Source organism: Columba livia, chromosome 10 (assembly GCF_036013475.1).
Source record: "Columba livia isolate bColLiv1 breed racing homer chromosome 10, bColLiv1.pat.W.v2, whole genome shotgun sequence".
In the NCBI taxonomy this organism is placed as follows: Eukaryota; Metazoa; Chordata; class Aves; order Columbiformes; family Columbidae; genus Columba; species Columba livia.
The window spans coordinates 16,026,491-16,043,145 of NC_088611.1; the positions used below are offsets into that span (position 1 = coordinate 16,026,491).

The following is a 16,655-nucleotide window of genomic DNA, read 5'->3' on the forward strand; positions in this document are numbered from 1 at the left end:
AAAAAAGCAGGAGGTTAAGACCTACACCTGAAAATGCTGCAAATACACACTTACAATTAGAGGCCCTCTGTTGTTTTCACGGTACTTGTTCTGGAAGAAGATATAAACCACAGTGGCAGCCAGCGAGTATAGGAAGGCGAAGACTGCAATGGTGACGAAGAACTCTGCCGAAGAAGAGAAGTCCCCTATCAAGGAGAGCTTTTCTCGACGCTTGCCTTCACAAGTGGGAGCATCGAAATTCACTTGATGCAACCTGGAAAACATCCCAAAGAGTGGCAGGTGAAGTACAGAAAAAGGAAACTGTTACCCAAATAATGATATAAATACATTTGCTCTGTCTCCCTGTCTCATTCCTGATGTACATTGATCCCCTTCTTGAATAACTGGCCCTATAAGTAGTTTTGTGGGCTGTGCTCTTCAGAGGTGCTCACACACGAGGTTATATCCACATGAGCATCTAGGTGAGAATGACGACCTATACACATCTTTTAATCAACCTCAAAGAAAAGTTGATGTTGCAATGGTTTGGTACAACCTCCTCCTGTGGCTCCACGTTCTCTCTCAGGTTTTGCCATGGCAACAACTGAAAAAGGATGAGAAACTATTTGATTCTTGAGTTCTTACAGTCAAGGCAGCAGAAAACAGGTTTTATGCTCTATATTCAGGTCATGGGATACCTGTGTTTGGAAGCTCACAACTTCCTGACAGCTACCTGTGGCTGTTAGCCCACGGGGCTGTGAGCCATATAGTGTCTCTACATTAAAAGCTTTTACAACCAAACTGCAACAGAAATGAAACATTTATTGGGTCAAAGAAACAGCCCCAGTCCACATGCCCTGGTATAAGCAATCAGCAGCCTTGTACACACACACCATTTGCAATTAGCAACCAAACCAATAGATTTGTGGTTCTGTCTGGCCACTCCTGCCAGATCCTTCCTTTTTCCTGTAATAGTTTTAATTTCTGATTTAGAAAGATAAAGCGAGTCCTTGGAGGAGGTATATTGACAGGTCCTGTTGCATGGCCTATATTAGCTTCAGTGTGGACATGGGGCCTGATGAGGGATCACACTATTCTGCTCTGAACAGGGAGAGCAGAGGGGATGAAGCCAGCAGCAAGTTAACAGCAGCAATTAACGAGGTTATGATCTGGTGCAGAGAAAGGATGAGGCCTTCTGGGAGACATTCCTCTGCTCAAGGGCAATTAATGTGTGCAACAGCGAGCCAACAGCAGCAGCAGCAGCCATGAATATATGACAAAACAAAAAGTTAGGTCCCCAGAGGAAAACAAAGAACCCACAGTCGAAATCACAGAAAATGGATTAATGGATGCTGGAAGATTGCATGACTTTTTGCCTTTCCTGGTCCAAACTAAATGTACCCAAACACGTAGGCAGAACCTTTTCATCAGTGGTTGATGCATAATGCCGGTTATTTGCCTCAGGCATTTTCTTCCCTGAGCTTCCGTCACTATAGTAGTGGTGGGATGAAAACAAGAAACGCGTCTGCCTAGATTGCAGAGATGAGCAGCATCTGACTCGCCTCTCCTACGCAAACACAGCAATGTCTGATGAAAACAGAAAACATGACAGAGACTTTAATGCTTATGATCAGGTTCCTGACTTGGTTTCAAAGCTTCCCAGCATCAGTGCATACACACTTTTTGTCAGGGTTTACTGTTCTTTCCTAAAGTGGAGGAAGAAAGGGGAAGATTGCTTAGAACCTATCATGCCAATTCTGTAGCCTGGAGAGAAAGTGTTTTGTTTTATCCATCACTAGCATTATGGAAAGGTTTGAAATGCATGATTTGCACGGTCAGAAAATAAAACTTTCTCTGCTTTCCTCATGCACAGCTGCTTGGGTGCTGTACTGACACAGAACGAAACTGAGAACCCTGTTCAAAACCACTTGAAAACAGTAGCAACCTCGGTGGGGTTTTGGATCAGGAAGAAATGTCTTGTATGATCCCTCCTTCTCAAGGGAAATGCAGCCTCAATAGCCCTCCTCAGGTCCTGTATTTACTTCAGGGCTTGAGGCTGGTGAACCCAAGGTGTCACCTTCTACACAGCCCACGGGGCTGCAGCCTGGGGCAGGGGTGACACCTGCCACGGTGTGCAGAGCCAGAGCTGGGGACCATCCTGTGCTCCCTCCCATCCTTTGGTAGACCCAGGGTCCCCTCAGTCATCCCAGGCTTTGCAACTCAAAGGCATTCAAGGTTGGATTTTCGTTCATTTTGTTGTTTTTCCTACCCCCACATGCCCCCCTCTCAAACCACCAAATGCTAAAGTAGCGTTTTTCTGTTTCTTAAATAATTAACCACATTCACTTTGTTTGAACGGCCACACTCAGGTACCACAGCTGCATTTTAAGGGCCTCACTGTGGGATGCGGTATCTGCTTTTCTGGTTGAGCACAGCGAGAAGGCTCTGGCCCCTCACGGGGAAGCCAGACTTTGCTGCCATGGTGGGAGCTCCACGGTTTTATGTTACCAACTCACACTGCAAACAGGCTTTAGAGAGTTGCTCTGGCCCTCATATTACTTGCACAAGTGCTATGGAACTAGGCTGAGCTACATTAGATATAATCCAATTGCTTTGGGGGAAAAAATAACAAGGCAATTCTACATACATTTTATCATGTTAAACACATCTTCAGGGTGGCTGTTGTTTTTCTCCCCTGGAGTCCTGAAATAGCACACCAGGCAATGCATGGTGTCGCAAGTAGCAGTTCAAACTCCTGCGCATACCAAAGACAAAACAACTTAAGGAATGTTCCTATCAAGATTTAGACGCGGAGTTGCTGCCCACCCCATGCAGCTCCAACTGGCCCCAGTCACCACAGCCCCATGCACTCTGATCATCAACAGCCCACCAGCCTTTCTGAAACATTAAGTAACTGAGACCACTTTCCTTTTCTATCCTGTTTTCCTGACTGTACTTCAGTTCTGAATCATAAGCCAGAGAAATCGTTCATATATTATATTATCATCTCACTTGTATGTTCCCAGCAGTGCTTCTGTGGCCAAGCATCTGTCAGGGATGCCAGATCATACAAACCCTCTTCCATCAAATTAATTTTATCCACTCACTTTTGTTTTAGATTTCCCTAGCCTCTCAGAGGATGTACAGTAATTGGTGCCTCTTGTGGCCACCTCACCTCTGCCCAAACAACTGAGATGTCTGTTGTGCAAAGGGCCCCAAAATAGACTGTTACTCAGACCTGGGAAGAGGAGACACGGCAGGAAAGGGAAGTGGGTGAGCCAAGCCCTGGGGTGGTGAGGGTGGGTGCTGAGTTCACAAGATGCATTTGAAAAGTTTCTTTAAAGCAGGGGAAGATCAGCTACAGAAAATCCAGTTTTACTAATCAAAACCTCTTTGATTTGGAATGGCATTTCAGAGCGAAAGCTCTGATTTTTCCATCAATGTTGCTGAGTCAGCCTTTCTGGGGGAAGGATGGCTTGGTGATGACTCACAAAAAATTAATTGCCTCTACCTCTGCCTCCCACCTTTGCTGTAATACCTGTTCTGCCCTTTACTTCCTTATGACGTATTCTTCTTTCATCTTCTCTTATCTCTCATTCTTTACACCCCACCTTTTCCTTCAAGCCATCCTTGGCCAGTATCTTCTTTCTACTGCTTTTCTGATCTCCAGCACCACCGCTGCATTTCACCTTTGCCTCCCTAAACAAAACCAGGAGCCCTGAGGGTGACCCTTTGCTCTTCTTTAACACCTGAGCAATACTCCTGGGCTGCATTAGAATAGCTGATTTTTGCTGACTGATGGACAATGAAAATAAGCAACACTTCAGTAATAGCTTTACCTAATTAGGGAAAAAAGTAATGAAAAACCTTTCCCTCTAAGTTCCTCTGAAAAAGAGCTGGCAGTGTTTTTGCCTTGTGTTGTGCTAATTACTGTTATTAATTCAGAAATAAAGCTGATGACTCAGGAACGTTACACCCTGCACCCCACACTCAGCAGAGTGGCTCTAAGGTCAGCCTTGCTGCTCATCCCCACTGACACCATCCCCTTTGCCTGCCGGCTCTGTTTGCTAACAGCAGCCACGATTGCCAAGACATCCAGGTCTGAATTCCTTCAAATTTGCTTAAAACGGAAGCAAGTCCACCAAAGGCTGTCAATTTCACCAATGAAGTCACAGTAATTAAAGGGCTTCTGAGGTTTCTCCTACCATTTGGCAAAATTTCCGTTGCTGTGGGAAATATGATGACAAGACAGCTGTATTGTCTTGCTTGACAAGATCAAAAGAGGGCAGGAATGTTTTACAGTGAAAAAAAGGATTTATACATTGTTCCACAATAGCAAAGAGCAGTTAGGTTTTCAGACACTAATTACCCCTGCTCTGAAAACAATACGTGAAGCCAGACACGCTGAACAAAGCTACAGCTGTTGCATGTGCGTGGGGGAGCAGAAGCTGTGCTCTCTCCATGTAAATGTGAATTTCCCTTTCTTCCCTGAATATATTCAAGCCACAATTTGCTTTTCATTATAGCCCCTCTTTTTTTCTTTCAAGCAGCCTAGTCCACCTGATGATCCTTGAGCACAAAAGTGGTCAGAGCCAACCGCCTCAAAGACACATCTTGTCCCATGTCCCACTCTACCTGCAGACACAGAAGAGCCCAAGCAGGAGAGTGTGCACCAAATGATTTCATCTTGCCTGACTCACAAAAACTCCCCCTTTAGCAATGCACACAGGGCTTAGACTTGAAACTAACAGAACATACAATTAACAGCAAGTACATGCCATTACTTCATCAAGTATTACTGATGAACCAGCACAGATTTCCTCTCCTGTGCTTCGATCAGTATCTGGATTAATAAATAACAGATAAAGTTCTGCCTCCAAAAATGCTCAATGAGGGTTAGAGTTTCTCCATTCCAATACTAGGAAATGGGGAACAACAGGAAAAAACCCCCACACAACTGTTTTGGCAGGTTGTCCTATTTTCTGCAAATAGCATCTTGTAATCCACCCCCCAACTCGTCTACAACATGCTTGAACGAAATCTGCAACACCCACACACATGCTTGCAAAAAATCTGGAGATCCATTATCCTTGCATTGGGCTTTACTTCCCCCTCACTAGTTTCTGGTAGTCAAACTGTCAATTGTATTTACTGTCTGCAAAGCAGTGAGAGAAATACACCACTGGAAATCAGTTACTGCAGGTAGGGCTTGTGGAAGAATTTGTTGTGAAATGTTTAGCTTGGCTGATAATCTCCAAAATGAGGGAAAAATGAATTTTCAAAATACAGTAGGGAAATGCTGAAATGCACAAGGCCCCTTAGTGAGTCAAACTGCTCTGTCTAGGCATAAAAACACAACAGGAGCTTTTTGCCTTCTTTTCTCAGAGATACAAAACAAAGGTAATTCTTTTCGTTGGTTCTGGAAACACTGCAGCTCCCTTGTTTTAGAGGACTCTGCTGATGTGCTTTCACACCAGTGCCTCCAGGCAGCCAGTCCCTGGGCAAACGCCTCTTCTCAAGAGGCCAAATATGGATTTTGCATAGGCTTAGTGGAAGAACGCTAATAAATGGGAGCCTTTCCTCTCACAGCAGAGTTCATGATTCCCATAAGACTTCTCTAGAGATATTACCTGCATGAAGAAAAATACTTTAAACATAAAGTGAAAGTAGAAATCTGCTTGAGAAGGTAAGGTCTTTTTAATGAAATTGAGGTCAATTGACCCTTTCAACACTCTTCACAGACTGTTTTCCAGAAGGAAGCAATGCATACAGTGCTCCTCACTGCAAAGAACATTTTTGCTGGTGCTGGGCATCCCCACATGTTCAGTGCTAAATCCTGGCTATCTGAGGGGCTACTCACACCACAAGGAACAGGCAGATCTGCTCTGTAAGGACAGACTCCTGAGGGGGGAACCCTGCAGCAATGAAGCCACACTTTGAGGTCTCATACACACCATGAACTCTTCTACAGGGAACTGCCGCTAAGCAGTTGCCCTCAGTCCATATTTTTCTGCCGATTATAACCATTATCCAGTAATTCCCATAGGGTCTGAATCTTTACACCCAGCCATCCTGAAGTCAGTCTCTGTTTGAGGCAGCCAGCCTGTTAATACCACATTTGAACTACATGAAGTCATTAGTGCTGAAGTTCTCTCCAGCCCTTCAAAGTCAAATAGCTGAAATATTAATAGAGCCCTGGACAGCTGGGGAGATGTGATGCGCTCAGCCCAGCAGTGGGACAGCAGGTACCGTGGAGGGGACTGCTCCCCAGCCCTTTTCCACCTGTGATGTTCTGCCAAAACCAGAGTTTTCCACCCCTTTTCTAACAGCAACAAGACGCTTTCTCAGCACAAACCTGCTCTCTAACAGCTCCTCCAAGATGAAGAAATTACCATTTACTCAAGTGGTCCTGTCCTCACCTTTTCCACCACCCATCTGCCTTGACACATGACAACACTGCCTCTGTATACCACAGCCATTCAAAACTGAGGTGCTTATTGATGTTTCCTAACTGTCCCAGCAATTTTTTATAGCAACACCCCCTCCAGACTCCCCAGTACCCAAAGGTACCTTCAGTACCCTCTTCTCTTTGGTCTCCTCCCCTTCCAGAGCAGCAGCACATTAATTTCTACTGCATACAGGTCCCTACAAAATTAGTTCATTTTTCTCTGGAAACAGGAAACAAGAGTAAAATTCTCCAGCTGACTCAGCAATCTAAGCTTTGTCTTTTGTTTCTTTCCTTTGTAGAGGAAGAGAGAGTACAGTTTGTTGATAAAAGAGTATTTGAAAGTATTTCACTTTGAACTTCTGTCCTCTCGATTTCTTCAAAAAAACATCCCAAGGCCCATTTCTCTCTAGAATTATTCAACTCTACCAGTAGTTTCACATAAATACATGCTTTCTCTTGCAAGTATTTATTCCTGACTCCTCTCCTGGACATCTGAACACCCTGAAGATCTCCCCTTTGTCACAGCTGCCTTCAGTGGCTTATACCCACCCAATGCATGTTCAGAGCAGCATCACCAAAAAAATCCAGAAAGACACTGCTGGGAAGGTGACCAGGAAAGCTGTAGCAACCTGTATTACCTTCTGGTTTATGTCCAGTTAAAATAATGGAAAATATTTCCCCCCACTCCCATATTTTCAGTTCCTTAACTTGCCAGGTTCCCAGCCCTCACTTGCACATCACTGTTGTGCAAACATTTGGCCAGTATCATTTTACCACAGTATTGTTTTAAACAGGACAAGCTGTCAGCCACAGTTGCTGTCTCAACATGCCACATTGCATGTGCCATGATGGGAGAAGTGGTAATTCCCCCAGAGCCAGCAGCTCAGAGCAGGCACATTGTGATGCCCACCCAGAGCATCACAACACATGTGTCCTCTGCTCCACCCCTCCCCACTTCTCCTGTTAACATGGTGAGTCGGAGACCCTCCAAAGTGCTCAGGTCTCCAGGAAGGGAAGCTACAAAACCCTTTTGAGGACGGAGTCTAAAGACATTGGAAAAGGGACATCCCCAGCAGTGGTGGGGAGACAGCACCAGTGCCGCATCCGCAGCTGGGGAACCCTCTTGCAGAACCTGCTCCCAGTGACTGCATTCACAGATCTCTTGGAAAACAGCCTGCAAAGGAGCTTCATCACACTCCCAGAGGAAGAAACGTCCCGGACGCGTGCCAGCCGTAGTAATGAACCTCCCCAGACTGCACACATAACAGTAATGCAAACCATAGTATTCCACCGTAGCACCAAGGAGGAAATAAAACTGCTCATTATAGAACACGCTCAGAAAGCTGAGTGGGTGATCCCAACCCCACTTCCAAGCCTACATCCAGACCCAGATTTATCTCCCGAGATATCTTCACAGCTCTTCTCAGAAAAACACACTTTCTTGCTGTGCAAGCAGAGCACAACACTCAAAGAGATGCTCCACTCGTCTTTACAAACCCAAATACCTTCTCAGATAGGACACTTACATTCTTTGTGGTACAGACTGGTGGCATTGCTCTCTGATTTCCTCATCACTGAGCTATTTTCTTGGGGTGATCAGCTTCCTACTCAATGGGAAGCTTATCTACTATCTCTCAAGGGAGGTAACCCTTGATTATCTTAAAAAAAAAAAGTCATTTTGTCTGTGGAGCAATGTAAATTAGGAGGTCCAGAAATGCCACACACAACTGTCCAACACTCCCTGGTCCTACCATGACATCCTGACAGAACTCATGGCTCTGGTGTCCCTCCCATTGCTTTCTCCTCCAGACAGACACGGGAATCAGCATCCAAACTAACAAGCCTCTGTCAAAGCAGAGCAAAAGCATCTATTTGGAGAAAAATCTACAAAGATCTAAACATCCAGAAATATATCATAAGCAATAAAAAGCACAAAGCAAAGGCCTAAAAACTAGCCATTGAATCTAATATGACCATTTCTTGGGCATTACCTAATGTTCACACAGAACCCTCTGAAAGCATTAAGCCTTTGCCCTGTGAGAATCAGGGTTCACACACAGTTTAATCTAGGCCTATAAACCCTGAAAGCAGCAATTTCACCTCCAGGACCAGCTGAGATAAATGCAAGAGCAATTACAGAAGATGCAGCAATGTTCATTCTTTTGTATCATATCTTAACATTAACTTTGTATTTCAACTATAGTTGATTCAAGTATATTGTCCTAAGGCACTTAAAGCAATCAAATTAAGTCCTCTGTAGAGTTTTATGGCATGACTCCAATAAAACTCCCAATCAAAATATTTTCATTTTAAATACCTGTCAAATCCTTTTCTCAGGGAGCCCATGGGCTCGATCGCAGGCTGAGCAGCACACAGGGCGGGAGTCAAAGCAGACCTGTACATCTGCTGATGGACCTGCCAACAACCTGCCTGCACCTTCACACTGAATAACCCAAGAAGTGTCACTTGTGGGAATTGAGAGAGGACAGTGAGAGGTACATCGCTGCATGGGGCTCTGCTGGATGGGGTTGGACTTTCACCAGAGTCTATTGAATAAAAAGAAGTATTGCATTCAACTCTTTGACAAATAAATTCACATAGGAGCCAAGCGTGGGAAGAGACCAAAGACATCCCACTGATCCAGTTCCCTAAGCTCATGGGGAATCCTCAGGGCTGCTGCACAGAGAAAGATTTGGGAGCAGAGGAAAGGGGAAGGATGTGTGTTTGATCGTCCCCTACTTGGGTCACCACACACTGTCTGGGGTATGGGATCAAATGCCAAACAAAGCAGGGTTTCTGCTTTAGTTGCTTCTGTACTGGCAGCATGAAAATGTGCAAAAAAGAAATTTGCAAGGGAAGCTGTAAAAAGCCTGACTTCTGGAAAAAGCCTTTGTGGCAGGCATAGATAAAATACCATCATTGCACAATACTGCAGAGACTATTCATGAATATATATTAAAAGCTCAACTTGGGAAAAAGCTACATATATTAACAAATCTGAAAGTGACTTCCACTTTAAAAACTAATTCTGGCCAAAGCATTAATGAAGAATTTTTCTGGCACCAAAACCACGTTAAACATAAAATACAGCCTTTATGAAACAAAAAAAAGCCATTCTGGATCAATACCATCCAAATTAATCAGGAATCCATTTGCTTTGACTACCAAAAGAAAAGCTTCTACAATTTAACAAAGATTTAAGCAGTGTTCTCTCTTCTTTGCAGCAGACACCATCTCCAGAAAATTGCTACCTTTTTCCTCCCATGTTTACCTCCCAGCCTGCTGCGTGTCCATGAGCTCTATGTTCACACAATATTTGTTGCAAGACGCTCCTAACAGAAGACAACAGCTGACCAGTCTCAAGAGCTGCAAAGCAAGACAAGTCTCCTCTATGGCCCCAGTTCAGCACTCAAGGGCACGTTTGCTTCAGGCTTTAAGGGATTAAAATCTAGAAAGTAGAAGTTGGAGAACACTGAGGATAGCAGCAACTGAGAAGACTTCAACATCTGGAAAAGTCATCTCATCTGTAGAGCTGCTGCCCCTTGACAAGCTGACTGACTGGAGCAACCAAGCCTCTCCCTGGTTGAGCAATGGACAGGGGACATGTCTGCAGTTTTACAAATACTGGCAGCCAGACCTCATTCTCCAACCTACTCAAGCAACATAACATTGCATTCAGTCCAACACACCAGCAGCACGAACGAGCAGAGTCTTTACCACTTATGTAGCCAGCCTTGGGCTGTGGCTTCTTGGCTGCGCACAAAACTTGGCAAAAGCTAAGCCATTCAGATCACCTAGCAAATTGTGGGGGCCTTGGGATGATCTCTTCCTTCATGTGACACCACACATCAGATGTTCTCAGGACCACGCATCCATGATCAGCCTCAAAGGAGAAGGTGAAGGTGTGGCTGTATCAGATTTCTGGTGGTTTTCTGTAGATCTTATGCAGGAACAAAGTGTCAAGTGACTGGAAGCATCTCCCAGTCTCTTGCTGCTGGGAAGAGGGTACTTTCATTTATCCACAGTTCAAACAAAAGTGAAAACTGACAGTAATAACCATTCTTTGGCCAAGTTTCCAATCTTGATGGTTTCTACAAAGTGGGTTTTGAAGGCTGTAACTAGGGTGAGGAAGAGGCACTCAAAACTAGCAAGGCCACAAAGTCGTCCTTATTTTCATCTGTTTTAATCAGACCAGCAATGATTTCAAACTTCCTGAGAATGGGAATTAAACTGTACACTGTGCTCAGACAGGCAGTCCTGCAACCACAGCTGTCCAAGTACAAAACCAGACATTTTCTCCCATTCTGCTATGCTCTTGGTCTAAAAAAAATAACCCATCCCACAGGACATGCAAGAGCAGAGAAGAAAAACACCAAGTTGGTATTCCCAGAGCCAGTGTGGTCCTTGGAGACTCAAGGACACTGAAGAATGCTGATTTGCAGATTTTAATTACGTCAGTAGTCTGCAGCCATGCACCAGTAAATAAAAATTATATCAGTGCTCTCTATTATGACATTCACTCTCTAATAATAACTACAATTGATTACAGAAATGTGAAATACGTTTTCTTATTAAAAACTATGTCCATTCAAAGCTGAAAAGACATTAATTTACTTTGCAGACCTGGATCGCCTTTTCCTCATCCCAGCAGACAATGTAAGAGCAAACAGCTCCGTCTAAGCCAACAGCTCATCGATTAGAACACTCAGCTTGGTCCTGTGAGCTCCACATTCAGGGAGTTTATGGATTTACTTCAGTACAGAGACTTGACCAAGGTCTCTGATACCTTCACCACCAAGGAAGCCATGTTCTGGGGCCATACTTTAAATACCTCAGAAAGGTCTTGGGTTCACATCACTATGGAATAAAATATTTGTACTGTGTTTCCATTGGGAAAAAAAAAAAAAAAGATTTTGAAAAAAATGGAGCTGCAATTTTATGGACAGCCCTATAAACTACCAGAATGTACAAATCACAATTAAGAAAAAAAATATATTTCCTAGTTAAAAAACATCTTGATGCATCAGTCTGCATTGCATCATTAGATCACATTAAATATGAACAGACTTCTGTGAAGGCATCACAATTAGAGATGCCTGTATCCTAAAGGATTTATTTCCTGCGTTTTGCTCAGCAGGACGCAGCATTAGGCTCCCCACTCACATCATTTCCACTAACAGTAGTTAAAACCTGGAAGTCCTTTTGAGGCAAATCGTTCAACAAGAGGCCAAAATTAGGTATAAAAAGTACTGAGATCAGGGTTTGAAACTGTTGTGGAGAAGATAATTAAAGCCATGACTGAGCCCTTAGTGCACATTCTAAAGAGCCAGTTTATATAATTAGGGAATTGACAAAAATCTCCACCTTCATTGGTATATTATTCAACATCTTTCCTTGCCAGACCAGACACTAATCCCAGATCTGCAGTATAAGGAGGTTACAGTTTGGCAAGAAAAGGAATTAAATTGATGCCCCTTTCCTGGACTGATCAATTGCAGAGCCAGAAGGGACCACTGTGACCGTGCAGCTTGTACTCTTTCCTGCTGAACTTCACCCGACCATCCCTGCAACTCCTGTTTGTGCAAATGTACAGGTTTTTCAAAAGGCACCAAGCTTTGATCTAAGGAGTTCCAGGACTGAGATTTCTCCCTTCATGAAGCTGGAATGGGTCATGCAGAGTTTAACCAGCAGCTCTCACCTTCCCAGGAGCTCTGCCAAATCTGCCTGGGAACTGGAGCATCCACATTTTGGCACAGAGCACACCTGAGGTTAGTGCAACTTCTGCTGGCTTGCTTCTACACAGATGTTTTATGAGGCCACAATTTGGCTTTGCAGAAGGGGCATATATTGTGTTATGAACACATGAAAAATAAAACATGAATCTTACAGAGTTTAACTGACTAGATTACTTTGTTTCTTCCTATCTCCCATCCTCAACTGGTACAGCAGACCAGGACAGCTGGGAGGACAGCCTGCCAAAGTTGTCTGAAAGTCAGCATTGCAGGCAACTACTTCGTTTAAAGACTTCCCTATTTATCAGCAGCTCCTCGTCTCGCAGCCATAATAGACATTTATAATTTTTTGGCCAACATATTTTCCACTGAATTCTGAAGCCAGATTTACTACAAATGGATAATAAAAAAGAAGGATAGTATACCCTGACACAGAAATGTGCCAATATTAACAGAGGCTTTTTCCAAAGAAAGATAGTTGCAAAGCACAAAGTGTTAGCTACTTTCTTCTTAATTATCATCTGTAGCTTTTAAGTAGGCAATTTAGATCTGGCTGTCATATTTCAAATGAAAGTCTAGCCAACCCATTGCATGCAGATGAGGCATACACTTTAAAGGATGCTCAATGGGAATGTCTTTATTCAAACGAGATGCTTAGAGAGTGAATGCAAACCTCCCATAAAATACAATTTCCTCTACCTTCAGAAGCGAGGTTTGCTTCAAGAGACATTTTTACCAGCACACTGGAAAGATATTAATAGATGATTTAAAATGAAATGGACAACATTTGTTTTGCTCACTGCTGTGATACAAAGACATGCACAGACATTCTTTCATCAGGCTCTAGCGCTTGCACCACCAGGAAATCCCATTCTGTCCCACTATTACCTACGTCTCAATTCTCCGAACACCTGTGCACATACTTACAACAGCCATTGGTTTAGGTGAGGCTGTGTTTAAACTTTAATCATGTGATCCTCTGGGCCAACATTTTCAAAGTAGCTTGCAGGATGAATGCCACAAGAAAAGGCCAGGTACACTCCAAATGAATTCCCATGCAATATTTACCTTGGGGGTACCCTGTGTATATAGGCTGGGCTGAAGCACCTCCAAAAGGAAGGGCAAAAACATTTTAGTTCAGGATCTCCTCTGGTGTGAGAGCGCTTCTGCTATGCAAAGCTTCATTTAAATAAGTAGCTGAAGCTCAAACATTTCAGTGCAACTCTGCAAGTTACAGCAAAAACATGAAGTTCACAACACGAACAATTATATAGCAAAAATCTTCAGTACAGACTTGGTAAATCAAACCTGACAACTAAGCTGGTAACTGAAAAAAGTTTACTTTTAGGAGAATTGGTTAAAAAGCACCTTAAAATGATGAACACCAGCAACAAATACATTCATGGCAGGTATATTATTCAACCACTTACTATCAAAGTAAAACCACTGAATAGCAAAGTACATGGTAAGTGTTGCTGGGATCTGAAAGAAATAATAAACAAATAGGACCTTTATAACCATAGAAAAAAATATTGCTTCAGGGCACTTGGATGAGTGACAAATCTGAACTGAAAGAGTGACGGATTGCAGGAGTAACAGATAATTCCAAGATGCTGATTTTATCCCCCATTCAAAGAACCATTACTGGGGTGAGCATCAAATTGATAAACATCCTAATGTGTGACAAACTTGCAATAGGTACTGTACCACACACAGATGCTAATGCTGAGAAAAACTGCTAGTGTGGGACCAGAGAGGTTTTTTCCATATATGAACTTGTAAAAACTTCTGAAATATATATAGAGGTATCCAGAAAAAAGGCTGATTCGTGTGTTAAATCATGAAGAGGTAAAGAAATCCTTTGTGATAAAACTAGAAGCAGGCAGAAGAAATTAGAGAAAACTTCAGGTAATTATTTGAAATGGTCTTATGAAGATCAGCTTGAGTATGGAAGAGTCTGGAAGGATGCATGGAAAAGTGTGGCAGAGCTCCAGGAGAAATTGCTGAGGGGTATTAGGGTTTGGACTACAGGTTGTTTGCACATTACAGCGTAACTACAGGGTCATGAATCTGGGTTGCAGAAAACTTAAATGAATCGGTGTAGTTGCAGAGGGGAAAAGCATCCACCTTCCCTCCTGTTCCAGGAGAGATGGTAGAGACAGATTCAGGTTCAATTACTCATCAGTGACACTGGAGAGGCTCCTCTATGGTTATGCACCCCAGTAGTGTGCACCCCAGCACTGGGTACCCCTCAGACAGGGAATGGCTCTGCCTCCCCACGTCCCTGCCACACAACAGCCTCACACAGGCACCCACCACATGGGCTTTTCTCTGAAGGGATCACTTCTCCCAGCTGTGCATAAGCATAATTTTGCCAGATTACTCTGATGGTCCTCTCTAGTGATTAATGTACTTATCAGTATTTCCTCACTTCTCCCTTTTCAAAGGGCAGATGAATCCAGGTTCAGAATTCTGGCAGAAATTAGAAGAAACTACCTTGTGCAAAGGTTTTATTTGGGGGGTTTTGGTGCTTCACAAGTTGCTGCTGAATTACAACAGCAGTAAGATAATGCAGGAACCAAGCACAATTTTTATCTTCCCATAACTTTAATATCCTTTCTTAATTCTTAACTATATCCTTCAACAATTATTAGTTCCAGCAGACAGGGAGTTATCTTGAATTCATTTACATTTTTTAATTCATTTACATTTTTTGCTGGACACTTTTGCAACTTGTAGATTGGGACTACGAAAAATCTCAGTAAGAGGGTACCGAGATGCTTCTTGATTTGCAGCAACATCTGGAGCTGCCAGCTGTGGAGTACAATACTGCTTTCTTTGGTACAGTCAGGACAGGCCTGGGGCTACATGGCTCACTGGTTTGAAGTCAGCTTGGCAATCAGTATGTTTTAGTCACACATCCCCAGACCCCATCAGCATTGGTTTTGCCCTCCTGCATCCTTCCTTTCTTTAAGGTGATGAGCCCCAGAAGCACATGGTCACAAGTGAGGTGCCACCCCTTTCAGTTTGGAAAGCTCCTTCCCCATTCTGACCTTGCTTTACTGGAAACACTTTCAGGCTCCTTCGATCTTAATTCCAAAACATCCAAGTCGACTTGCTTCGCCAAGCTGTCCTGTTGAGCCTTACAATTTTATTTGCTTAAAGCTCTTGACACCTACACACCAACTAACTAAGGTCTAGCAGTTCAACTTCTCAGAGAAGAAAACAAAACCTCAAACTCACAGCAACAGAAATGAAAGCAGCTGCTAGCACAGCTGTATGGCTTTCTTTATTCCAAGTCATGCTGGAAAGCACAGCTCAAAAAACAGTGCTCAGGTATTCAATTGCTTCAGTGTTAGTGCTGACAACCATAACAGTGCTGCCGTGTCAGATGCTCGGCAGCGTCTCTCCTTCCTCCTACACCTCCCCCAGCTGTCAGCCAATAATCAGAACACTGAAGGCATTTGAAAAGAAAATACCACGTGAATACAGACTTATTCATTCTTGGATGCAAGACAACTGGTGGGAAATTCATCCTGCCTACACAAAGCCTACATGCCCATGCAGGTAGATGAGCTTCAGGATCACCATCTTGATGAGAGAGCCTAAACTTAATGTGTCTGCTTTTTCCAAGGGTATCGACTACTCTAATACAAGATATTACCTTTCCCAACTAAGCTCACTTCTGTTTTTAGAGCATCCCCTCTTCAGTCTGTCAAAGGAGCAGTGGAGAAAAGTAGAAAGAACAAATGTATGAGTAAGTCATGAGAATATTTATATGAAATGGTAAAACGACACCAAGTTCCACAGGTAGCACTAGGCCAGATTTTCCAGGCACAGATCTGCTACCCCATGTAGTCTGTACGTCTTTGGACATTTGTTTTTGCACATGCCTCAGGTTTGCATGCAAAGTTCCAAATTGCACAAACACTGAATAACTTCATGCATCTCTCAAAGCACCAGCTGGCTAAATGTCATCTCCTTTCTCACCTGTAAATTACAGGTATATTTCCGCCCTGTAGCCAGCCATCCCACTGTACAGGCCATACACACCAGCTTTGGGTGCAGCCTCCTCCTCATATGCCCCCCTCTGTTCTAAACACACACAGTTGAAGAGGCAGCTACAGCCTCAGCTGCATTCCTTCTGCAAGTAAACCCTGGTTTTGCACCACCTTTCCAACATGCTGGAATACTAAAACTACTCAGCAATATTTCCAGTTTTCTAATAAGCAAGACTGTGGGAAACTGCAGATCCAGCCATATCCTTCTAAAAAAATCATTGACATGCCTGGCAAAACACCAGGAGATACTTGCTGGCTATGTCTCTCCATTTTATTAACATTTTACATAAAGTACTATTTTATAATCATGAAAATTAAAAGCACTTCACTGTACGATGTATTCTGTAATGAATGCTGGAGAAATGACCCATTTGGAAGTAAATCACATTACAAATTCATATAACTCAATTTTCAGGATCTATCACATGCATACTA

At 43.3% G+C, this 16,655-nt stretch overlaps 1 protein-coding gene across 2 annotated transcripts in view; it reads right to left on the reverse strand.

Annotated features, from left to right (window-relative positions):
- SYNPR (synaptoporin) overlaps positions 1-16,655 on the reverse strand; it is a 103,973-nt gene that overhangs the window by 11,226 nt on the left and 76,092 nt on the right. For both annotated transcript variants that reach the window (XM_065075551.1, XM_005510614.4), the window contains one exon: positions 55-253. In XM_065075551.1, the coding sequence (XP_064931623.1) occupies positions 55-253 (199 nt within the window). The remainder of the gene's footprint in view (positions 1-54; positions 254-16,655) is intronic.